Below are 25,533 nucleotides of genomic sequence, written 5' to 3'. Positions count from 1 at the left end.
CTTTAAAAAACATCAGCATCTTTCTGAGTGATGGTACACATCTACAGGAGCAGTCTCTATATCCACAAACAATCAAATCATGATAAAGTAAGGCATCATTTGTGAACCATCGGTTTTATTTAATTCTTATGTACTTCCTTCACTAAAGAGGAAGTTCATGTACAAGAAAGAGAGTGAAAACAAGTAAAGCAGAACAGAGAAGGACAGTCTGCAGAATACAGAGGTTGTGAATCAGATTGTGACAGCTTTGGTTGTAAGTGCATCAGTCGGGAGTGTGTGTGTGTGTGTGTGTGTGTGTGCGCTGTGTGTGTGCGCTGTGTGTGTGCGCTGTGTGTGTGCGTGTGTGTGCGCTGTGTGTGTGCGCTGTGTGTGTGTGTGTGTGCGCTGTGTGTGTGCGCTGTGTGTGTGCGCTGTGTGTGTGCGCTGTGGGTGTGTGTGTGCTGTGAGTGTGTGTGTAAGGTGTGAAAGCTGCATGTGTTTTTATAGAGCAGTGGGTTTGCTCTCTGCTGCTTTGGTGTTCAGAATCTGTCACCTGTTTCCGATCTGCAGATAAACAGCAGCGGTACTGATGATAACCGTCAGGCATCACTGTGTAGTGACTCATGAAGTGTGTGTGTGTGTGTGTGTGCACGCGTGTGTGTGGCTTTCGCAGGGTGTTGGAGGAACAGGCTCTCAGGCAGTATGTGCTCTCTCTCTTCGGCTTGCCACGGGCCGAGCGCCTACAGGAAGTGATGTCATGCTCGGTTTGGACCCCTCATGCCCGCTGCCACACGCCGGGCACGCTCTACACCACAGACGGGTATCTGTGCTTCAGCAGCCGTGAGGAGGGCCAGTGTACTCTCATCATACCCCTGGCAGAGGTACAGGAAGGGCTCAGCTACACTTTACTTTCAGGCTCCCTTTTATCAATGAGTTAATATGGAAAAAAATATCATAAAAGTAGCAGTAAAGATAAAAAAAATGTCAAAGTATCAATTAGGACAATTTTTTTTATAAATGTATCAATAAAGATGAAAAGCATCATAAAAGTATCAGTAAGCGTAAAAGATGTCAATGTATCAAGAAGGACAAAAAGCAACATAAATGTATCATTAAGGGGACATATATATAAATGTCATAAATGTATCAATGAAGGCAAAAAAGTATCATAAAACTGTTAATAAGACAATAAAATGTCATAAATGTTATAAAAATACGATCGTAAAAATTGATGAATGCATCAGCAGGGACTTTTAGATTTGAATGACAGCTCATTTCAGAACATTAAACTCTTTCTAATTCACTGATTATTCACTCTTTCTTTATTCAGAAACATGTTAGGCATGAATAGTAGGTAGTTTTCATAACACGGTTGTTATGGAACATGTTTTAGTTTTTACGTTTATTTCTATAGCACTTTATATGATAGAGAATAAACCACAGCAACTATATATTAATAAGCAGGAAATAAGGAGGCCATCAAAGTTTAATCTGTAAAGCAGCTCAACAAAAGACGAAAGTTACTGTTCTGATCATCTTAATTTTTTAGATCAGCAATCTCTGAATGATCTTTAAATATAACTGAATATTAACTATATTTTAAGACCCAACTTGATTGAGCCAAAGGTGACTGGCAGTGAACCCCAAATCCATCATGAGACAGAAACTGAGAAAAACCTGAGGAAAACCAGGATCAGGCTTTAATGACTAGCTCCGTGAGCAGAGATTGTGTTAATGAGAACCCTTGTGTGTGCGTCCGTGTGTGTGTCCGTGTGTGTGTGTGTCCGCGTGTGTGTGTGTCCGCGTGTGTGTGTGTCCGCATGTGTGTGTGTCCGCATGTGTGTGTGTCCGCGTGCGTGTGTGTCCGCGTGCGTGTGTGTCCGCGTGCGTGTGTGTCCGCGTGCGTGTGTGTCCGCGTGCGTGTGTGTCCGCGTGTGTGCGTGCGTGTCCGTGTGTTTGTGTGCGTGCCCGTGTGTGTTTGTGTGTGTGCCCGTGTGTGTTTGTGTGTGCCCGTGTGTGTTTGTGTGTGTGCCCGTGTGTGTTTGTGTGTGTGCCCGTGTGTGTGTGCCCGTGTGTGCCCGTGTGTGTGCGTGTGTGTGCCCGTGTGTGTGTGTGTGTCCGCGTGTGTGTGTGTGTGTGTGTGTGTGTCCGTGTGTGTGTGTGTGTGTGTGTGTGTGTGTGTGTTTGTGTGTCCCCGTGTGTCCGTGTGTGTGTGTCCGTGTGTGTGTGTGTGTGTGTGTGTGTGTAGATCCTCTCCATGGAGAAGCCGGAGAGCACCAGCGCTCTTCCTCACCCGGTCATCATCAGTGTCCGGTGTAAGCGGGCGTTCCAGCTGATCGAGCTGCTCCGTCGGGACGAGCTGGTGGAGAGCGTCAGGCACCGGCTCCGAGAGCTACACTGGAAACAGAACCTGATCCGCGGACACGACCAGCGCAAGAAGTCCTCAGTATGAGTCCCAAACGCTGTCCGTCTCTCAGCGACGTTTAAACACACGTGTACTTACTATTACAGGTCACCTGCTCATGGAAGGCTTGGGGCACCAAACCAGTTATAAGGGTCTCGTTTTATATCGTCTGAAAGCTGTATGAATGATGCTTCCATTAAATGATAGGTTGTTAGGATGAGACAATATTTGGCAGAGATACAACTATTTGAAAATATATGGAATCTCAAAATGATGATGTTCTTAGCTATGTATATTACTAATCAAAAATCTATTTATAGTAGGAAATATGCGACGTATATCTGTGCTGCTGAGACACATCTGTCACTGCACACGATGCTGAATGATTTCAAAGCCCTTGAGGAGTGAAGCAGCGTGTGTTTTCTTCTCTCTAGATCTCCACCACACCCTACTACACCTTCTGTTACGACACCGTCCAGTCAGACGAGGAGGACAGCAGCTCCGTCATCTCTGATAAAGCTCTGCGTCACACCGTCCACACAGAGTCCACATTCCACCCCGGCCAATCAGACGCTCCGAACAAGACCTGTGTGAGTAACCCCTGACTGACCATGATCACTCTACAGAGCGCTTTCAGACACAGCATTATTAGTAATACTTTACTTTTCTTTTTGATTTTATTTATTTATTTTTAATCTGGATTTATATATATATATATATATATATATATATATATATATATATATATATATATATATATATATATATATATATATATATATATATTATTATTATTATTATTATTTACTTATTATTATTATTATTATTTACTTATTATTATTATTATTATTATTATTTACTTATTATTTACTTATTATTAAAGAGGTCATATGATGAGATCGCAAGTTTTTCCTTTCTCTTTGGAGAATATGACCCCTTTAAAGTAAAATTAGAAACGTAGCATTTTCAACCAGCTGATAAAACCCAAAAACGTTTCAAATAATTTTTATGGTTTTAATTTTAGCTTCTGTTTAGTTTTCATTTTCATGATCAGAATGAAGACATTTTTATTTTATTCGTCACAATAAAAAGGATGCACATTTTTAAAATAATTTTAATGACATAATAAGTAGATGGTATACTCTCTTTAGACACATTTTGTCATATTTTTTTTTACCCTCATGTTGCTCCACATGTGTTGGTAACCAATTGCCTTCTGTAATATTTATTTTAATATTTATTAAAATGTGCACAGATATTTTTGTAGAAATAGACAACAAAACATTCTATGAGTCAAAATTATACATGCAAAAAAACATTAGGATATTAAGTAAAGATCATGTTCCATGGAGATATTTTCTGAATTTCCTACAATAAATCTTAATTTCTAGAAATAGTAATATGCATTGCTAATAACTTCTTTGGAAGAACTTTAAAGGTGTTTTTCTCAATATATATATTTTTTTACTCCCTCAGATTCCAGATTTTCTAATCGTTGTTTCTCAGGCGTATATTGTCCGCTCATAAACCAGACGTCAATGGAGAGATGATTTATTCAGCTTTCAGATGACGATTAAAGCTCAGTTTCAGGATCACTCATGTTTTCTCTTTGTCTCCATCAGAACACGGAGCAGGTTCGAGAGCGTCTGTGGGAGGATCACTTCACGGAGTTCGGCCGCGGCGTCCACATGTTTCGCACAGATAAAATCCGTAAGCTGGTGGCGCTGGGCATCCCCGAGTCCCTGCGTGGAGAGCTGTGGCTCAACTTCTCCGGTGAGAGATGGAAATGAAGAAAGAGAGAAGTTGGCAGGGTGACACAGAACAAAAGAAAGTCGCTTCCATGGTGGTTTCAGTCATTCTATATTTGTCTGGCTTAAACCTCCGAGCGGAGACTCACTTCCTCTTCTGCTGTTTTGTGTAGAGATGATCATTTGTTTGTAGGTCATCTGCTCCTCATACAAGACTTCATCACATGCATCATACAAATCAGTTACACTGTTACACACTTTAGAGATTATATAAACAATTAATTCTGTTTACCATTACATTATTTTGATCTAAAATGCAATTTTACAATGTTCTGAATATGTGTGTGTTATATTTCTGTGATGAAAAGCTGAATTTTCAGCATCATTACTCCAGTCTTCAGCGTCACATGACCTTGTTTATTTAGTGTTAGAAACTGGTGTCAGCATCATTCTGAAGCGTCTGTCTGTGTGTGTGTGTGTGTGTCTCTGTGTGTGTGTCTGTCTGTCTGTGTCTGTCTGTGTCTGTGTGTGTCTGTGTGTGTGTCTGTGTGTGTGTGTCTGTGTGTGTGTGTGTGTGTGTGTGTGTGTGTGTGTGTGTGTGTGTGTGTGTGTGTGTGTGTGTGTGTGTGTGTGTGTGTTTCAGACGCGTGTTCCTCGCTGGCGGCTCATCCCAGCTATTACACAGATCTTCTGGAGAAATGCAGAGGAGAGACCAGCATCGCTACCGAGGAGATCGAGCGAGACCTGCACCGCTCGCTGCCCGAGCATCCAGCCTTCCAGAACGAGACGGGGATCTCAGCGCTGCGCCGCGTCCTGACCGCCTACGCCTTCAGAAACCCCGCCATCGGCTACTGCCAGGTGCTGGACGACCACAGCCTCCCCTACTCTCATCAGAGTCATACTGCAGAAAAGCACGCGCGTACTAAGGGTTTATGTCCTGTTCTCTACTGTAAATATCTAAACCTGACGATAATAATTACTTCACATAATATGCCTTGTTTTCTGGGAAAAAAAAAAAAAACAGCTTAAGCTATTTAAGCTTATTGTAAAAATAAATGTATCCTAATTCAATAATGTTTAAATATATATACTAAATATAATTGTATAAATATTATATATATATATATATATATATATATATATATATATATATATATATATATATATATATATATATATATATATATATATATATATATATATATATATATGCACAATTATTTAACGCAAATTATGCAAAATATTTTGTGCAAAAAACTAACACAATAAATTAAATAATAAATAATTAAATAAAAATAAGAATATATATATATATATATATATATATATATATATATATATAGTAGTAGTAGTAGTAGTTTTTTTTTTTTCTGTAAATGAGGTTGCTGTGACATCTACACTTTCACAAATTTCCGTACCACAACAGAAAAGGGTAACTAATATTACCAAAAAAATTCTCAAGATTATTGAAATGAATTCATCTGTTAAAAATAAAAAACAAAGGACAAATACAATAAAAATAAAATATACAAATGTAAAATTATACAAATGGATTTTTTTTTTTTTTAAGTCTAAAGCATTCAGTTTTCAACCAGCTACTATCAATAATCAGATGAAATTAATAGGCACTATCATGAATCTCCTGAAAGAGTCTATACTCTAGAAAGTTCAGAGGAAGACACAGAAACTATAAAAATAATTACAGAAAAGGAAAGAGAGTGAAATGTGAATACAGAAAGTGTTAAGGAACAATAACACATGTAGAATGATCAGTTTGATGTATTTCATGTTCAGATGTTTAGTCAACCTTTTTCAAAAACGCAGACGAGAAAGAGTTAAATACACAGCACACTGATCAGATACAGCCACGCAGAGCTTGTGCAGTACATGAAGTGTGTGTGTGTGTGTGTGTGTGTGTGTGTGTTCTGCAGTCCATGAACATCCTGGCGTCTGTGATGCTGCTGTACACTAAAGAAGAGGAAGCGTTCTGGCTGCTGGTCACTGTGTGTGAGCGGATGCTGCCCGACTACTTCAACCGCAGGGTCATCGGTGTGTGCTTCACTTCCTGCTTCGCTCGACTCTTTCTTACTGTATGAGCTAGGAAATGATTTGGGATGAATTCTTGGAACGCCACTCATTCAGAGAACCACAGATAAAAAAACGGTCTAGTTCTCATTTCAGAAACGGGGTCAGAGAAAAAACAAACAATCAAAGAAAAGCTGAACTGAAAGTATTCCCAGCAGTTGATGAAAATATTGATTATTAATCATTTATTAATTCATTTTCAATCCTTAATCATTTAAATAATAATAATTTATTAATGCATTTTCAATCGTTCATATTTTATTCATGCTTTTTAGTTCAAGCTCGCGATTTGATGGAATTAAGTAAAAAATAATATTTTACCAGTGTATTTTAATTGAGTAAATTTATTGGGTGCAATTTATTGAACAAAATATATATATGTTTTTTTTCTTTTCTATTTATTTTTAAAAGTTCAGAACAGAATTACTATTATAGTTTTGTTTTGGGGTTTTTTGAATTGGTTTTAGATGTTTTAGTTTTTGTCTTCCCTCGGTGTGTGTGTGTGCCGCTGTAACGCTGCTGACATCACTTCCTGTCTCCAGGAGCTCAGGTGGATCAGTCGGTGTTCGAGGAGCTGATCCGTGAGCGTCTGCCGGAGCTGTCCGAGCGTGTTCCTGACCTCTCTCCGCTGGCCTCGGCCTCTCTCACGTGGTTCCTGACTCTGTTCCTGAGCGTTCTGCCCTTCCGCAGCGCTCTCTGTGTCCTCGACTGCTTCTTCTACCACGGCATCAGAGCCGTCTTCCAGATCGCGCTAGCGGTGCTCGACGCTAACTCTGCTGAGCTGAGCTCCTGCAGCGACGACGGACACGCCCTCATGATCCTGACCAGGTGAACCCTGAAGAAATCGGCTTTATGATGATAGTAGGACAATATTAGGAAAACACCTTTTGAAGTTTCTAGTAATGCCTTTTATTAAACAAAAATGACGTTTTGATGTATTTATGGTAGATCAATTACAAAGTATCTTCATGGATCATGATACTTATCATCCTAATGATTTTTTACATAAAAATGTGTTTAATTTTGACCCATTTGACCCAGTGCAGCAGTATAACAAAACAGATTTATACATAATCAATCAATCAATCATTTTTATTTATATAGCGCTTTTAACACAGGTTGCATCAAAGCACTGAACAGTATAAAGTAGAAGAGTACAATGACAAACACCTTAATGATAATGTCTGATGCAGTTTTGAATCGATTCACTGAACCTGTTAGGTTTGATTCATGTGAATCGAATCAGTCAGCTTGTTCTCCGTTTATTACAGTTAAACAACTTTCTTTTATGAACACTAAAAATAATAGTTGATGTTTAGAAAATGTTAGAATTCTTGTGATTTATTTCTGATGTGGTTTGATAGTCTCCGTCTCTGAAGACGTTCATGATCTGATGTGTGTTGTTTAGTTTCCTGGAGCAGGTCAGACACGAGGACGAGTCAGAGGTCAGTCCTGAAGACGCAGGAGCTGCTCTTCATCTCAGCATCACCACGCTCATCACTGAAGCGTACGAGGTGGGTTATTTATTTGCTCTGGCGTGATGAAGTCTGAGATGCCCCGCTCATCTGGTGTTGTTTTGATCGTCTGTTCTTCTTCTTGCTCTGGTTGCTGTCAGAAATTCGGCGGCGTGACGGTGAAGCAGGTGGAGATGCTGCGATGCCGCCACCGCGTTCATGTGCTGCAGGCTCACGAGGACACCACCAAAGACAACGCTGTGAGACTCCTTCAGCTTCTCTAAAACACTTCTGCACTCCTCTGTGTCCTGAGGTTAAGAGTGTGTGTGTGTGTGTGTGTGTGTTTGCAGCTGCGTCTGGTCACTCCGGATGTGTCTCTGTCTCCTGAAGACCTGTCCGAGCTCTACGACCTCTTCAAGGTGCCACACTCACTCTTCTATAGTGTTAATAGTCAGCTCTTTTATTTTCATGAGAGTACATGCATGTGTGTGTTATTTGAAGGCCACTAATGTTGTGGTTTTGTCACATTAAATAAGAGTTAATGTTTGTTTTTTCTTTCCCTTGGTATAGACTTGGTTTACTTTTAGTTGTATAGTGTTGGATTCCTGTTATGTAATCAGATTACTTTAGGTAAAGTAATGCACTACTTTTTAATTTAGAAGGAAATATCAGAGTAAATATGAGAACTTCAGTGAAACTTGTAGCTCTGGTTACAGTGTTGTGTTGTTTATTAATCAGTTACTGACTGCAGCTTTAAATAAGATAAATATAATTTATACATTCAATCACATTTATTTTAAACAAATCTCTTTGCCAATGACCTTCGATAAATCAGCTCTGCTAGGCTAATAGTCGAACATTTAAAGCCCTGGCCAGATCTCAATTTTTTTCATGAAAAGTAATGTTAAGTTACTAAGTAACGCAATCAGTAAATAATGTAACGCATTACTTTCCATAAAAAGCGACTAAGTAACGTAATCACTTAGTAACATAACGCATTAATTCCCATTAAAGGTAACTAATGTAATCACTAAAAAACAATCACTTAGTAACGTAACACAGTACTTTCCATAACACGTAACTACTGTAATCACTAAATAATGTAACGCATTACTTCCTATAAAAAGTAACTAATAATGTAAAATAACGCAACGTATTACTTCCCGTTAAAGGTAACTAACATAATCACTAAATAACATGATCAACTTAGTTACTTTTTATGGAAAATAATGTTACGTTACAAACGTGATCACTAATTAACATAATCACTAATTAACATAATCAGCTTGGTCACTAATGTAACACATTTCTTTAAATAAGAAGTAACTAAGTAATGTAATCAGTAAGTAACGTATTCAATAAATAATGTAACGCATTACTTCCCATAAAAAGTAACTAATGTAATCACTAAATTATTTTTATTATGGAAAGTAATGTTACGTTACTAACGTGATCACTAATTAACATAATCACTAATTACCATGATCAACTTGGTCACTAACGTAACACATTTCTTTAAATAAGAAGTAACTCAGTAATGTAATCAGTAAGTGAGGTGATTAGTTCCTCTCTGGAAGTAGTTTCCGTGGCGCTGGGGGTGACGTCTCAGTGCTGAGGCTGGTTTGTGTTGCAGACGGAGCACTTGATCAGTCTGTACTGGTCCGAGGGCTCTTCGTCGTCGTCTCCTCCTCTTCCTCCGGCGGCGGCCGGCGGCTCGGACCGATACGTGCTGGACCGAGCTCAGTTTAAGAGTGTGTACGAGCTGCTGACTCCGTGGAGCTGCGGGCCGCACACGGACACCGTCGCCCAGCGGGCCTTCACCCTGCTGGACCAGCACCGAGACGGACTCGTCAGCTTCCCGCAGCTCGCTCAGATGATGGGTACGCCTCGGACATAAACACATGTCAAGAGATAGGACGCTTACTGACCACAAGAGGAACGAGAGAGCGTGCCTAGAGATTTGAGAAGTGCTTTTTTTGAGCTCTGACAAGGGTAAATAAAGAACTAAGAACTAGTTTAGACTAGTCTCAAAAAGTTTTTTCTTAAAGATTGGGCACAGTCAGTTATTAAACTTAGTTTGGTCTTATTTGTATTGGAAGCGTAAGACTGATAACCACTTGGCAGCTACTAGTTATATAGTATTTTCTTGACTCGGGCGTGAGGTCTGAGATGTGGGAAACATTAGCGTTTTCAACTAGCATTACTATCTGCGCTCGTAAAAAACCTGAATATTTCACTGCCTGCTTACTTCCTGAACGGATCGCCTGATCGAATGAATCAATGATTCAGACATGTACTGCCACCTGCTGGAAGATTTAGTTTCTTATTTAGAGTGTTTCATTAATAATAATAATAATAATAATGCTTCAGGATGTTTTGTGGAGCATAAAAGAAGGTATTCTGTAGACTTTCATCCTGTGAACAAACAATATTAAGGTGTTTCACAGATTTTCTTCTTTTATGTTTCATGGTTTGTAAGGCCATTGAAGCCTAAATGTTTTTGTGAAATGCAGGTCATATTCAATCAAACTAAACATTTCTTTCTAAAGCTAGAGTTTGTAATGAAACGTGAGACTTCCTCATTTAAGTAATCTATTGTGGGGATTTTCAGAGCCAAATGTGTTGAGCAAATAATTAGATTAAAACCTTTAATTGATTGACAGCCCTAGAAAGAAAAGATCATGCCCTGACGAGACAGCTGTGTGTGTGTTCTGATTCTCTGCAGACGTTCTGTTCTGTGCTGAGCTGAGCGAGAAGATCCGGCTCCTGTATCGCCTTCACGTCCCTGCAGGTCCAGATCTGAGAGAACACACAGACACACACACACACACAGACACACACACACACACAGACACACACACACACACACAGACACACACACACACACACACACACACACACACACACACACACACACACACACACACACACACACACACACACACACACACACACACACTCTCACACACACACACAGACACACACAGACACACACAGACACAGACACACAGACACACAGACACACACACACACACACACACACACACACACACACACAGACACACACACACACACACACACACACACACACACACACACAGACACACACACACAGACACACACACACAGACACACACACACACACACACACACACACACACACACACACACACACACACACACACACACACACACACACACACACACACACACAGACACACACACACACACACACACACACACACACACACACACACACACACACACACACACACACACACACACACACAGACACACACACACAGACACACACACACACACACACACACAGACACACACACAGACACACACACACACAGACACACACACACACTCTCACACACACACACACACACTTACACACTCTCACACACACACTCGCACAGACACACACACACACACACACTTACACACTCTCACACACACACTCGCACAGACACACACACAGACACACACACACACACACACACACACACACACACAGACACACACACACAGACACACACACACTCGCACAGACACACACACACACACACACACACACACTCGCACAGACACACACACACACCACAGAACAGTGTGCTCTTCATTATCATTACCTTTCACTGATTCAGTCTTTTCTTTTCTTTTGTTTTCCAGTACAAATATTTAAACATCTAAAACATCTGGAATTGAAATATTTAAAAATATGTGAAGCACTTGAAATGAACTGAACATATATAAAGTAAAACTCATTGCTGTGTTGTGTAGACATTTACATTTAGGAAACATTACATTTCCTTCAATTTTCTTTTAATTGGTTAGAATTTTGATCATATGTTAATCTAAAATATGTTATGTAATATTACTTGTTTGTTTGCTGGTTTTTATTGTATCTGTTATACAAGTGGTATTTTTTAAATAGTTTTTACCTTGAAAACAGCCCAGGATGCTGACATGACATTAAATAAATATAAACTCCTACGACTCTTCAGTCTTAAACATCTATACAAGTATTTAAAACAATATTTAATTTATTATCATAAAATCTGCAGAATCCCTGAATATTTTCTAAAGATAAATCTACTTGAGAACAAAAAATGATTTAGGACATTAGCCATGAAATTGATCGAACAAAAAAAAATTCTTTTAAATTAGAAAAAATAATAAATCTCATTCAGTCAAAGGAAAAGTCACATTTTTTTTTTTTTACATATTTATTTTTAAGCAGAAATTGATTTTTATTTATATATTTTTTTTTTATCCGGAAAACAAGTCATGATATCTTAATTGATATTGTATTAAATGATAGCATAATTGATATCAATGTCTTGATTTAAGGATGTTTAGTGTTTTTACTGGAAAGAAGTACTGATTAAAGTCAAGACAGATTTACTTCTACAGCGCTTTACAATAAAGAGAGTTTCAGCACAGCTTCACTGTAATACAGGAAATAAGTTAATGCTGCAGAATCATGAAACAAGCTCAGTTTCAGCTTTAAAGCAGCAGTAGAGTCATTACAAAGGATTATTTCAGTTCTGTGAGTCAGTTCAATATGAACATGGGGTTTTTCTGAAGATAATTGTCATCATTGTGTGTGTGTGTGTGTGTGTGTGTGTGTGTGTGTTTTGTTCTCAGCTCTGAGTGAAGATGCAGAAGACCTGTCTCCTCTGAAGAGTCCTGTGTTGTCCAGCACCAGACCTCTTTATGTCAACCTGCCCAACGGTGTGTGTGTGTGTGTGTGTGTGTGTGTGTGTGTGTGTGTGTGAGTGAGTGAGTGTGTGTGTGAGTGTGTGAGTGAGTGTGTGAATGAGTGTGTGTGTGTGTGTGTGTGAGAGAGCGTGTGTGTGTGTGTGTGTGTGAGTGTAATGATTCTCTTGTGGTGTGTCTGCAGGAGAGAGGAAGAGTTATGAAGAGCAGCTGCAGCAGATGCTTCAGGACCTGAAAAGAGGAAAGGAGAAGAACGAGAAGCCTCTTCCTCACATGAACCAGGTGTGTGTGTGTGTGTGTGTGTGTGTGTGTGTGTGTGTGTGTGTGTGTGTGTGTGTGTGATCTACAGACTGTGTTCCATTTCTCAGTAGATTTGGCTAACGTTTAATGTAATGTCTCATATGTAATGGCTAATGATATAAAATGAAAATATTAGATTTTTAAAACATAAAATGCAAAGAAATCAATTAAAAAACGGAGAAATGTACCGTTACAAAACTAACGCTTGTTTTTATTTCCTCGTAATCAAATATTAACCCATCAAACTTTTTTTCCCCAATCAATATTCCTGCTGACCCGGTGACCTCTGCCCCTGTTGTGTCCGTCAGCGGCAGTTCATCCAGTTCTGTAAGACGCTCTACAGCATGTTTCAGGGCGAGCCGGGCGAGGCCGAGCTCTTCCAGGCCATCGGGATGGTGGCCAGCCTGGTGCTGCAGATCGGAGAGGCTCATCAGAGCGGGCCGAGCCGGAGCGAGGAGCACTGGGCCGCCAGCTTCGAGCAGATCCTGGCCTCCTTGCTGACCGAGCAGGTGCTGGTCAACTTCCTGGAGCGGCCCGTGGAGCTGAGCGCTAGAATGAGCGCCGCCAAGCCCCGGCAGTATCAGGAGCGCGCCGGGCTGCTGATGATCTCGTCCTGAGGTGAGCCGGACTCCCTCGCCCGCTGAGCCAGCTCTCTCTCTCTCTCTCTCTGTGTGTGTGTGTGTGTTCATCAGTATTCAGCTCTGCTGCGGAGATCAACTCAAAACCTCACCGACCGCATGAAGGAAGCATCTATTACTAGACCTGGTCCTGAATCAGTTTATAAACGGTCTTTCAGCATCGTCTAGCGTCTTATTTCTGCTCTAAACGTCTTTTTAAGTTAATGAACATGAAGTCGTGCTTTTTGACAAAAGGTCATGACTTTTTAATCTTGTAGTTCTGATTTATTTTCTTGCAGAATTGTTTTTTTTTTTTCTACCCCTAAGAAACTATAACTTGTAGTTTATCTCACGACCCTGCGATCGGATGAAGTGTGTTTTTTGTTCATAAAAATAGCATTCTTTTCCCTTTTAGGTTCAATAAATGAATTTTTCTAACGGCCAAAGGGGTTCTTTAAGCAAAACCTTTCCAGAAAACACAGGTTTTGAGGCTCCAGTAAATCTTGAAGCGATGTTTAGATGTTTGCTGAGACAGAAATGGAAGAACGTTTTTCTCAGCGTGTTAAAGTCTGCTGGGTGATCCTCTGAACAAACAGAGCGCTCTACTTTTAGTTTCTTACATGTATTTGATATACGGTTGTCTTTCTCTTAAGTGCCTTAACCTTCAGCTTTAGCTAAACGTGGTGAAATCCAAAGGGACCAGGTTCAATGCTGTGAGAATCAAGAGTCCACTTTTCAGAAGATGTAGCGTTATATATTTATGATCGGAGGAAACAATCAGACCTCAAGGCTTCCTGATGAACTACAGCTTTAAAGGAGTTCATGTGATCTGTGTTCTTCTGCTGATCCTGTTCTCTCACAAGAAATAAATCATCCACAAACACAATCCTTTTATGTTTTTATTCCAACAAACATGAAGAGAAACTTAATTTTCATCCACGTTTACAGTCTGAAGACCTGTGAACACACAGAGAGAGAGAGAGAAGCGTTAGATGTTTTAATATAATATATATATATATATATAGAGTCTCAAACAGACTTTCCTTCAGAAATATGAACATCATTAACGCTCAGGTCTGAGGACCAAGACACACGAAGCCCATCTCCACTGAAGAATAAATAAACTTGACTAACAACTGCAAGCTGAAGTCTCTCGATTACAAAAGTCAGAAGTTATTTCTCAGAACAGTTAGTCTTACACTCGAGTGTCTTGCAATCCATCAGTCCTGACTTTATAAAGCCCCTGAAACTGTGAAGATCAACTGAGGAAAACATACTTCTACAATTGTTTAGATTTCACTGACTCCAACTCAAAACTCTGTTTCTCAATCGAGGAAAAAAAAACAAAATTCCAACTTTATAACATGCAAATGATTTTGTCTCAATCGACTGGTTCTCAGAACCGATCTTGGTAAAATCGTGCAGCTGCACATTCATAGAATTCACAATTCTGACTTTATAATTGAATTTTGGAACTCGTCTGCAATGTTAGTTGTCTCTGTATAACTCTAACTCTTAGAAAATAAACCCCTGTGCGCTGGTCCAGTAACTAGGTTTGTGTAGCAAGTAACACTGGTCCGGCTCTGACGTGATAAACCTCAGGAACACGACTCAACACTCTGCTGAAGAAAGCGTTACTCTTTATACACCATCTTGGGCTTTACATGCAAACTATTAAGTGTAGAGTTCCTCTCGTTCTTTACCCTTCCATCCACCCCCGAGTACTCTACTACGGTAACAATGGAGTTAAATCATGAGTATTGAGTGAAGTGTTACAGCTGTAGATACCACACTTCATAAAGTTCTACCCTCAGTAGTGAGGTAAGCATGCCCTCTGGTTAGTGAACCCTCACCTTTGTAGGTGGTGACGGGGACGTATGTGACGAGGGTGTACAGCTTGTTCGGGGAGTCTTCGTCTTCGTTGCGTTTCCGGGACAGACGCACACGCATGCGGTACGGCACGTTCCTGCAGAACACCGGCGTCAGTCAGCAACACACACACACACACACACACACACAGGACCAGAGCGGCCGTGAACACACACACTCACCGGACACCTTTGGCCCACACAGCCTTGTTGAGACGCGTGTCGATACGGACGTCAGGCGTTCCCATCTCCTTCACCGCAAACTTGCGGATCTCCTTCAGCGCCCGAGGAGCTCTCCTCTTGAAGGAGCTGCAGGAAAGAGAGGAGGTGAAGGGTTAGATTAAACCAAAACAGTCGTCTGCTCACCCTCTGGGCATCCCGGGCGTACTTTATTGCACATCTTTTGAACTATAACTCCAACTGGATTGATCTGAAAGGAGGCCTCGAGGACCTGATGTTCTGGAGGGACCTACATGCCGTGGATGCGCTTGTGGATGTTGATGGTGTACTCGCGGGTCACCACCTCATTGATGGCCGAGCGGCCCTTCTTCTTCTCGCCCTTCTTAGGTGCCATCTAAAACACAGAACACAGACACTGAACACTACAGGTGGTGCACTAACAGTGTGCCAGCTCTGCATCCTTTTAGCACTTCTCGGTGTGTAGTACACTACAAGGACAGTCATGCACTGCACACTTCACCATAACCAGTGAACGTTCATATTTGAGCGTTACGATAAAAGCGGATGTACAGCTTCGTACAGAAGAGTCGTGTTAACTATGTAGGGAAAGAAACGATTATCAAAACACAACCGTTCCTTCATTCACGCACTTTGTCGCTTCACTCTGGTAAAACAGCTAGTTTAAGGCGTTATCTACACGTTCTCCGTTCCCTGTCAGAGAACGACGCTTTAGCATTAACTCTCTCTAATTCCTCACATCGGCGCTTAAAACACAACAAAACGCTTCAGAGCGACTGATGAAGTTACTAGACACTCAAAAGCGACTTTACGCTGAATTATTAGCGATTAATGACGCGGATGATGCTGGATTTATGAAACACGAACGAGAGGAAGATACTCACTCTGTACGGGGAACGAGGGAAAGGAAGCGCGGTGGATTGTGGGTCACATACAAAGCGGAATACACAATCACATCCGGGTCAGTCGACCGTTTTGCGTTTTTCGCGCGTGTGTTTCATTTTTAATAACGCATACAGAAGACAATTTTACGTCTGCGCTTAAAAACAAACGGTCAGGTTTTACATGGACGCGGTATTTGATTTTAACACTTCGCTTTGTACCCTTGATCGAACGAACTACGTCTCCCATAATTCCGTTCGCCCCACAGGAAGCGCTCGCTCGCTCAGCGGCAACGGTTGCGACTGGAAGTGAAGAATTTATTCAGATTGTCAAACAGGAGAAATAATCGAATTAGTGGAATATAACCGCGTGTAATCGCTCATACGACACTTATATCAGCGCCGCAGCGTCTGTTCTCTTTGAATATTCATGAGCCGGCGGGACGGGTTAAATGAACTCCACTCAGGTAAATGTTATTGTTACTGAATGTGTTTCAAAACACACCGAGTTCACTACATAGACAGCTCCGTGTGAAGCGGGCTTATATTGACCACACGCTGTTTGTTTGGAGCTTTTAGATAAGATTTGAATCGAAGTTTATAATTTAGTTTAATAACAACTATAAGAAAGAGCCTCTTCTGTCTCGGACTGATAGTTCAGGGTAGTTTATTCAGTAAAAGCTTTTTTAGTGTAATTTTAGAAACGTTTTTGACTGATTTTGATCAAGTATAGTCATATTTCAGATGTTCAGATCATTTATAGCTCATCCTCCTTATATATATATATATATATATATATATATATATATATATATATATATATATATATATATATATATACTGGAGATACAGTGATATTTATATCTCCCATTTATTTTCATTACACGCATTTTCATCGTAGGAAGATCATCATATGTATGTCTCTGGAGCACAGAAGCAATATATTATCAGCAATAGCCAACAATACAGTGTATGGGTCAAAAAGATCCATTGCTGCCAAAAATGATTGGATATTAAGTAAAAATAACGGTCCATGAAGACATGTAAATATATCAAAAATTAATTTCTGATTAGTAGTATGCATGGCTTAGAACTTCATTTGAACAACTTGAAAGGAGATTTAGTTTTTGTTTAGTTTTTGCTCAGATTCTAGTTGTATCTCAGTCAGATGTTGTCTGATCTTAACAAATCAGACATGACTGGAAAGAATGCTTTCATGACTGGTTTTGATGAAACCCGAGCTTCACGTCCTCGCATCATCAGCCCGTTGTTTCTCTGCAGTTCTGCCGCTGATCCAGAGGCTCGTCTGACAGAAGCACCATGACTCTGGCTCCTAAAGAGCTGTCCAATCTGCTGGGCATCATGTCGGACGACGCCTGCAGCAACAGCTTCGAGCAGCTGTCCACGGCCTTCCACCACTGCTTCGGTAAAGCCGAGCACTTCCGGGTGGGCTCTGTTCTGGTGATGCTGCTCCAGCAGCCGGACCTGCTGCCCAGTGCCCCTCAGCGGCTGACCGCTCTCTATCTGCTGTGGGAGATGTACCGCACCGAGCCGCTGGCCGCTAACCCCTTCGCCGCCGTGTTTGCTCACCTGCTGAACCCGTCGCCCGCCGGAGAGGAGCAGGAGAAGACGCTCTCTGGTAGGCAGGATGAGGAGCGCTCTGTTTGAGGGCAAAGCAGCGCTCCGCTGTAAGACACGCATCTTCTCTGTTGTTTCCGTGCAGGTTTTCTTCCTCCCATCACGCTGCCGGAGAAGTTCTTCCTGTCTCAGCTGATGCTCGCTCCGCCGAGAGAACTCTTCAAGAAGACGCCGAGACAAGTGTCCAGCATGGATGTGAGCTCCACGCCTCAGACCATAGACATCAGCGGCCTGCAGCTGGCCCTCGCCGGTACACACACACACACACACACACACACACACACACACACACACACACACACACACACAGTCACACACAAAGACACACACACACAAAGACACACACACTCACACTCACACAGACTCACACAGACACACACAAAGACACACACTCACACACACACTCACACACACAAAGACACACTCACACAGACACACACAAAGACACACACACACACACAAAGACACACACACACACACACACAGACACACACACACACACACTCACACTTCATGTTTGTTGTTCTGTCTGCTTTCATTCACTTAATCAACTGGGGGCTGTTATATAAAACAAGTTTATCAAATAAATCAGGATTATTTCAGTTAGATATTTTGAACCAAATTAACTGAGAACACGTCAGACTAACTGAAATAAACCTGGCTTATTCGAAAACATACTTATTATTGTTTATCTTTTATAAAATAGTCTCTTCTGCTCAGCAAGGCTGCATTCATTTGATAAAAAATGTTAAAAAATGTCAAATATTATTATTGTTATTTATTTCTGTGATCTTCATCATCATTCCTCCAGTCTTCAGAGTCACATGATGTTCAGAAATCAGAAGAATATACTGATTTACTGATCATTTCTTCTGATTATTATCAGTGTTGAAAACAGTTGAGCTGCTCAATATTTTTGTGGAAACTGTGACACATTTTCATTCCAAAGTTGGTAATTAAATTGATCAAATGTTACTAAAGCATCATATTATTATTATTATTATTATTATTATATACATGCATATACATTGTTAGCACTTTTTAAAATATATAAGACATATATTACAGTAATGATTTTCTTTTGAGTGAAATGTACACTGTAGTTCAAAGGATTAGGGTCAGAAGTAATTAAAACTGAATTTAATTAAAGGCCTTTATAATGGTACAAAGGTTTTCTGTTACAAATAAAAGCTGTTCTTTTGAACTTATATTCATCTGTGAATCCTAAAAAATTCAATGTGTCACAGTTTCCACAAAAATCCTGAGGAGCACAACTGTTTTCAAGAATCAGAAATGATCAGTAAATCAGTTTATTGTTATGATTTCTGAAAGGGATTTTCAGGAATGATGCTGAAATAAATCACACTTTCACACAGAAAACAGCTGCTGCTGAATTAATATATTTCACATTTAGGTGTTTTTGATGAAATAAAAGCATCTTTGATGAGCAGAAGAGCCTTCTTTCTGTTTGACTGATGTTTGTGTGTTTGGTTCAGAGCGTCAGTCCGAGCTGCCCACTCAGAGTAAGGCCAGTTTTCCCAGCATGCTCAGCGACCCTGACCCGGACTCCTCCAACTCGGGCTTCGACAGCTCGGTGGCCAATCAGATCACAGAGTCTCTGGTGACCGGTCCACGGCCTCCCCTGGAGAGTGAGTATGAAGAAGAAGAACGTTTCCTCATAATTCACTCGAACTCAGACGACTCAGATTTAACCCCTGCATCCTCCTCTTATTCTACTCGGTTTCTCTGAGACTCACAGCTTTGAGTCTGATGTCCTGTAAAGAGCGCCGAAACTCTTCCAAAGTAAAATATGACTAAAAGCGTGTTTATTTTAGGAGACCTAACAAATTAATAGGGAAAGAAATATATTTCAGTGTTCTATAAAATATGAGCTATTATGATGAACTCTTGTCAGTTATTACTCTCATTATTACACTTCTCCTTTCATTAAACTGCCTTCAAAAACAAACTAGATTTAGTTTCTAGAGACACTGTATATAATGAGAGAACCCGTTTATGACTATTTTACACACATTTTGCAGAAAGAAAAACGGTTTATATCAAATAATTCTGTTGTAGTTGAGAATCATATTTATACGAAGTTTGCTAAAACAAAAATATCAAACTAAAAACTTATTGGTGATTTCAAAAATTGCTTTTGCAGATGTTTATTCATGTCTTTCAGTTTTTTAAAGAAATGAAGTATTTAACTTATGGATGAAATATCATTTTAAACTTTTTTTTAATACTCTAAACAATGTAAAGACAACACACATCTTTTTTTTTTCTTTCCTAAAACGTTTTTCTCTGATCTTAAAATGTTAAATTAATCATTTAGTACGATGCACTCATGTACATACATATTTTTACATTGTGCTTATATTTTAATAATAATACCCCTGTGATTAGTTTCTGTAAGTACACTCCCTTAAACCTACCCTGATCTTACCCAGATCCACCTCACAGCAGCAGGAGTACTTCACAGTAAAATATGAATTACAAGAAGTGCGTAATAACTCATTTTTTTTATGCAAATACATAGTAGTTAAGTCCTCCCAATATAAAGTGTTACAGAGAATCATATCAGCTTGTGAAAGGTGTGATAAAGTCATCAGGAGATTGTTCCTTTGTCAGGTCACTTCCGTCCCGAGTTCATCCGGCCCGCTCCGCCGCTGCTGGTGTGTGAGGACGAGCTGTCCTGGTTAAACCCGTGTGAGCCGGACCACCGGATACAGTGGGACCGCTCCATGTGTGTGCGCAACGGGACCGGAGTCGAGATCAAGCGCATCATGGCCAAGGCCTTCAAGAGTCCACTGTCTGCCGCCCAGCAGACGCAGGTCAGACACACACACACACAGACAGACGTCAGACACACACACACACAGACACACACACACACAGACACAGACACACACAGACACACACACACACACTCTCTCACACACACACACACAGACACACACACTCTCTCACACACACACACACACACACACACACACTCACACACACACACACACTCACACACACACACACACACACACACACACACACACACACACACACTCTCTCACACACACACACACAGACACACACACAGACACACACACACACTCACACACACACACACTCTCACCCCAAACACTAATACTTTCCATCGAGAAATTACTTTTCTAAAAATTAAGCTGTTCATCATGCTAATATAATAAAAGGTAACTTTTCTGATTATTATTAGTGATGAACACAGTTCTGCAGATAATAACCTTACTTTAATTGTCTTGTCTTCATATACATCACGTCAGCAGTGTGTTGGTAAAATAGTTTTGATATGTTTCTTCATCAAGGCTGTCACGGTTGCGCTTTCGCGGGACGAAGTGCACAACACGTAAAGTAAACGTAAATGGATTTAATTTCAAAAATGGCAAAATAAAGATACAACGGCAGGCAGGCAGGATAAACACAGGTGTAGACATCGGGTAAGGACATTGAGTATAGACCTTGACGCTCGGACAAACAGAACTCAAAACACAGCACTTAAATACACGGGGTAATTGACAACACTGACGAGACACGGCTGCAGACAATCATACAATTAACATGGAGGAAAGGCAGGGCACAGGGAACACATGGCACGAGATGAAAACAATAACAAAGTCCAGGGAACGTGACAAAGGCTGCGTTAAATGGATCAAAAGTGACAGTAAAGACCAGCTGAAACCAACTAATCTATTATCAAAATAAACTTTTTGATTAGACGATTATTGTTTCGATTAATCAGACAAAAAAAGCCCAATTTTCTTTTTTTATTTCTATTTTTTAATTCTATTAACAAAAGAAAGATTCCCACATCCTGCCCGATGTCCTTCAAACGAAACGGCGCTTAACAATCGGTCTTAATAAAGAGAAAACTAATATTTTAGGAATCTCTCTGAAAAAATAAGTTTAAGTCTAAAAATGTTATTATCATTTACTGGGCAAATAATGACCTGGGTAGGCTGGTCTTTATTTCCATAAAACACGTGGCCTTCATAAACGCTGGCATTAAGTACTTTTTGACTGTAATAATGTATCTGGGAAAAAAACCCATATAAAGTGCTTGTTTGTTTTTTCAACAGCAATAATTATATCAGCTTTAGAAATGACCAACTAATGCATGCGTATGAGAACTAACCTAGCAGTGAATATAGTTTAAGATTCTACAGAAACACTTTCACTTTGATCACAGTCTCACCGTTCTTTATGAAGCGTTTCTTTACAGTTCCTGCACTACATGTTGATGTTTCAGCACAGTTAGTGTTTTATTGTCTCCTCTCTCAGGAGAAACCTTTATGCAGAACCGGACACGCTCTCTTGAATCGTTTACAGATGAGGATATGACCGGACACGTTAAAGCCGTGCGTGAGCTTCAAGAACGCTCATGTCTTGTGCAGCATTTTATTCCGTTTCCTCCACTGTTTTTAGATTAATGTTGTTTATAGAAACGCAGCGGGCTGAAGTTGGACATGAGCTCTGGACAGACCCGACTAACAGATCAAGAGAATCATTGATTGTTTTATAGACATTTATAACCTTACAAAATAAAGTGCCTTCTGTTCATCTGTGAATCCTGAAATATTAAAAAATACAAAAATATCATGCAGCACATCTGTTTTTAACACCGTTAATAATCAGAAACGTTACAGTATAATATTATGATTTCTGAAGACTGGAGTAACGATGAAGAAAATACACTTGCACTTTAGCACACATTCACAGAGAAAACTGCTGATTTACATCCTAATAATATTTCACTTTCATTTTGATCGAATAAATGCAGCCTGTACGTGTAAATCTTTTGAGCAGTAGCCTGCGTCTGTACAATCTTCATTACAGTAACAGATCTAATAAATGAAGGGCATCAGCTTTGCTTGTCTCTCATCAGCTGCTGGGTGAACTGGAGAAGGACCCGAAGCTGGTGTACCACATCGGCCTGACCCCGGCCAAACTACCAGACCTGGTGGAGAACAACCCCCTGGTGGCCATCGAGATGCTCCTGAAGCTGATGTCCTCCAGCCAGATCACGGAGTACTTCTCGGTCCTGGTCAACATGGACATGTCTCTGCACTCCATGGAGGTGGTCAACAGGTGCTCCGTCCTTCCCGTCCGGGTTATACAGCGCAGATGGGAGCGTGTCGTTCTGAGCATGTGTTTGTTCTTCATTCTGTAGATTAACGACAGCGGTGGACCTTCCTCCCGAGTTCATCCATCTCTACATCTCCAACTGCATCTCCACGTGTGAACAGATCAAAGACAAATACATGCAGGTAAACGCCTCTCGATGGCCTTCAGGAGATCAGTATTAATGACGTGTCCCGACTCGATGAAAGAACTTACTGTCTTTCTAAAAGAACTAGAAAAATAACTTTACATCAACACGAGAGAATATATCTGAGCCTGCACCACTAAACCAGTTATGCATAAATCTTAAATCATTGACGTCTGGTTACAGATCGGACGATATTTACCTGAGATACAATCTGGGATCTGAGGGAGCAAAAAAAAAAAATCTCCTTTAAAGTTGTTCAAATGAATAATATATTTGTATGAACATGATGTTTGTTTATTTAATATCCTAATGATGTTCGGCATTAAAGATGTATAATTTCATCCCACACAAACGATTGTTATTACATATAATATACAGTCTGCTTATATGACCTCTGTCTCTGATCATAATTCTGACCTTCAAATCAGTCTTAGATGTCAAATAATGTCATACGTGTGAAATGAAACCGCTCCGAATCACGTGTTTGTGGCGTGTTTCTGCTGACTGAAGGAGAACACGAGATTTCTTCACCGCATAAACCAACAATATGAAGTGTTTATAATGTATGCATTCAGTCTGGTTTTATTACTGTGATCGGTGTTATATAGAGACATGTTACAGCAGCTATTTGGTCACATGATGGCTTTCATAATCGTTTATGACCCTGCAGCACACACTTCACTTTAAATCATTAGGATATTCAGTCAGGATCATGTTCTGTGAGTTCTCTATCGTAGATGTCTAATATATATTGCAAAGAGGAGATTTTTTAATAGTTGTATCCGATCGTAACGAACCGGCCATCGATGAAGAGATGTCGTGTCTCATGACGTTCCTCAGATGTTTGTGTTCTGTTGTGTCTCCTGAAGAACCGTCTGGTGCGCCTGGTCTGCGTCTTCCTCCAGTCCCTCATCAGGAACAAGATCATTAATGTCCAGGATCTGTTCATCGAGGTGCAGGCCTTCTGCATCGAGTTCAGTCGGATCCGTGAAGCCGCCGGTCTCTTCCGTCTCCTCAAGACTCTGGATAACGGAGAGACGCCGGCCGAGGGCAAGACGGCCAAATGAACTCCAGGACTAAAGCTGAGTCTGTCCTGATCGGAGCACACGAGTTTAAGCTTTCAGTTCAGAGAAGACGCCGCGACCTGTTTTCTTTTTCTTACATGTACAGCCTGCTCCTCTGTTTTCATCCCAAACGCCATATTTTTTTGTCCATTAAAGTGTTGGTAACTTGCACGTTCTCGGGTTTCTGTGTAAACTCCTCGGCTTCAGCTAATCAGGTGATGATTGTTTTAGTGGATTTGTTCGGCTTTCTCATCATTTGTAATTTCTACACAACGGAAACAAGCCATGAAATGTTCCCAGTGCTTTCTTGGAGGTTTAAACTGACTCTATATCAGACGTAATCGTCTAATGATGGTCTTAAAGTTTAATCCTGGTTCAATACAAACTCTTTAAAATTACTAATATTGTTAGACCATTAACTAGTTAGCCTTAAGAGGCATATAGTCTATTTACAGACATTTTTTTTTTGCAATAAGTGTAAATAGTTACTATAGTTTGTGTGTGAGTATATAATATGTATATATACACAGGTCCTTCTCAAAAATAATGTACTTTTATTGGTCAGATAAATTGTGCTAATTTTGAGATGAGCTGTATGCCAAAATCATCAATATTAAAAGAATAAAAGGCTTGAACTACTTCAGTTGTGTGTAATGAATCTAAAATATATGAAAGTCTAATGTTTATCAGTACATTACAGAAAATAATGAACTTTTTCACAATATGCTAATTTTTTGAGAAGGACCTGTATATATAGATAGATAGAGATATATGAGAGAGAGAGAGAATGTGTGTGTGTGTATATATATAGATAGATATATAGATATATATAGATAGATATATAGATATATGTATAGATTTGGATATAGATATAATGACTACAAATAGTGTTCAGTTTAGTTGTTCATTAACAGAATCAATAGTAGAGTGTTAATATAATAAATATTAAATGAATGCCGTTATTAGGAGAATAGACCTAGACCTTACAGCTAATCCTAGAGAGGCTTCATGAAAAAGTTTTGGAGACTTGTAGAAATCTGCCTCAGTGTCTCAGTAATGGAAGTGAATGGGTGCCGTCAGAATAAGAGTCTGATAAAAACATCAGAATAATCCCCAGTCCATCAGTGAACATCCGGAGAAGACAGAAGATCAAACTAATCCAGCGCTAAAATGATTTGAACAAATATGAATCTATAATAATGAGTAATATTAGATTATTAAAATTAAAGTTGACCTGAGCTAACAATAACAGTAAACATTAGCTTGT

The 25,533-nt window shown here is 40.1% G+C and overlaps 3 protein-coding genes across 5 annotated transcripts in view; 2 read left to right on the top strand and 1 right to left on the bottom strand.

Annotated features, from left to right (window-relative positions):
• The window catches only part of LOC122333011 (TBC1 domain family member 8), a 20,177-nt gene extending 5,976 nt beyond the window's left edge, over positions 1-14,201 (top strand). For 2 of the 3 annotated variants that reach the window (XM_043230489.1, XM_043230487.1), the window contains exons 6-20: positions 653-860; positions 2,228-2,425; positions 2,818-2,973; positions 4,006-4,156; positions 4,775-4,989; positions 6,063-6,180; positions 6,759-7,044; positions 7,625-7,730; positions 7,832-7,930; positions 8,021-8,089; positions 9,304-9,550; positions 10,396-10,461; positions 12,327-12,413; positions 12,583-12,680; positions 13,007-14,201. In XM_043230489.1, coding sequence (XP_043086424.1) covers positions 653-860; positions 2,228-2,425; positions 2,818-2,973; positions 4,006-4,156; positions 4,775-4,989; positions 6,063-6,180; positions 6,759-7,044; positions 7,625-7,730; positions 7,832-7,930; positions 8,021-8,089; positions 9,304-9,550; positions 10,396-10,461; positions 12,327-12,413; positions 12,583-12,680; positions 13,007-13,315 — 2,413 coding nt within the window. In that variant the 3' untranslated portion in view covers positions 13,316-14,201. The remainder of the gene's footprint in view (positions 1-652; positions 861-2,227; positions 2,426-2,817; positions 2,974-4,005; positions 4,157-4,774; positions 4,990-6,062; positions 6,181-6,758; positions 7,045-7,624; positions 7,731-7,831; positions 7,931-8,020; positions 8,090-9,303; positions 9,551-10,395; positions 10,462-12,326; positions 12,414-12,582; positions 12,681-13,006) is intronic. The other variant, XM_043230488.1, reaches the window with a different exon arrangement.
• Positions 14,201-16,307, bottom strand: rpl31 (ribosomal protein L31). Its single transcript, XM_043230493.1, has 5 exons — positions 16,266-16,307; positions 15,657-15,757; positions 15,367-15,492; positions 15,169-15,281; positions 14,201-14,272 (listed from the first exon to the last, which is right to left on the bottom strand). The coding sequence occupies exons 2-5, from the start codon at positions 15,755-15,757 to the stop codon at positions 14,241-14,243; spliced, it is 372 nt and encodes a 123-aa protein (XP_043086428.1). The 5' UTR covers positions 16,266-16,307; the 3' UTR covers positions 14,201-14,240.
• Positions 16,308-16,448: 141 nt separating this feature from the next.
• On the top strand, positions 16,449-24,905 carry cnot11 (CCR4-NOT transcription complex, subunit 11). The gene is made up of 8 exons (XM_043230492.1): positions 16,449-16,729; positions 17,544-17,901; positions 17,986-18,150; positions 19,397-19,549; positions 20,535-20,737; positions 22,819-23,021; positions 23,104-23,200; positions 24,072-24,905. The coding sequence occupies exons 2-8, from the start codon at positions 17,583-17,585 to the stop codon at positions 24,267-24,269; spliced, it is 1,338 nt and encodes a 445-aa protein (XP_043086427.1). The 5' UTR covers positions 16,449-16,729; positions 17,544-17,582; the 3' UTR covers positions 24,270-24,905.
• Positions 24,906-25,533: the final 628 nt, after the last annotated feature.

This window comes from Puntigrus tetrazona, unplaced genomic scaffold (assembly GCF_018831695.1).
Source record: "Puntigrus tetrazona isolate hp1 unplaced genomic scaffold, ASM1883169v1 S000000173, whole genome shotgun sequence".
NCBI lineage: Eukaryota > Metazoa > Chordata > Actinopteri > Cypriniformes > Cyprinidae > Puntigrus > Puntigrus tetrazona.
The sequence above is the reverse complement of the archived record's forward strand: the minus strand, read 5'-3'. Positions and strand labels throughout refer to the sequence as shown.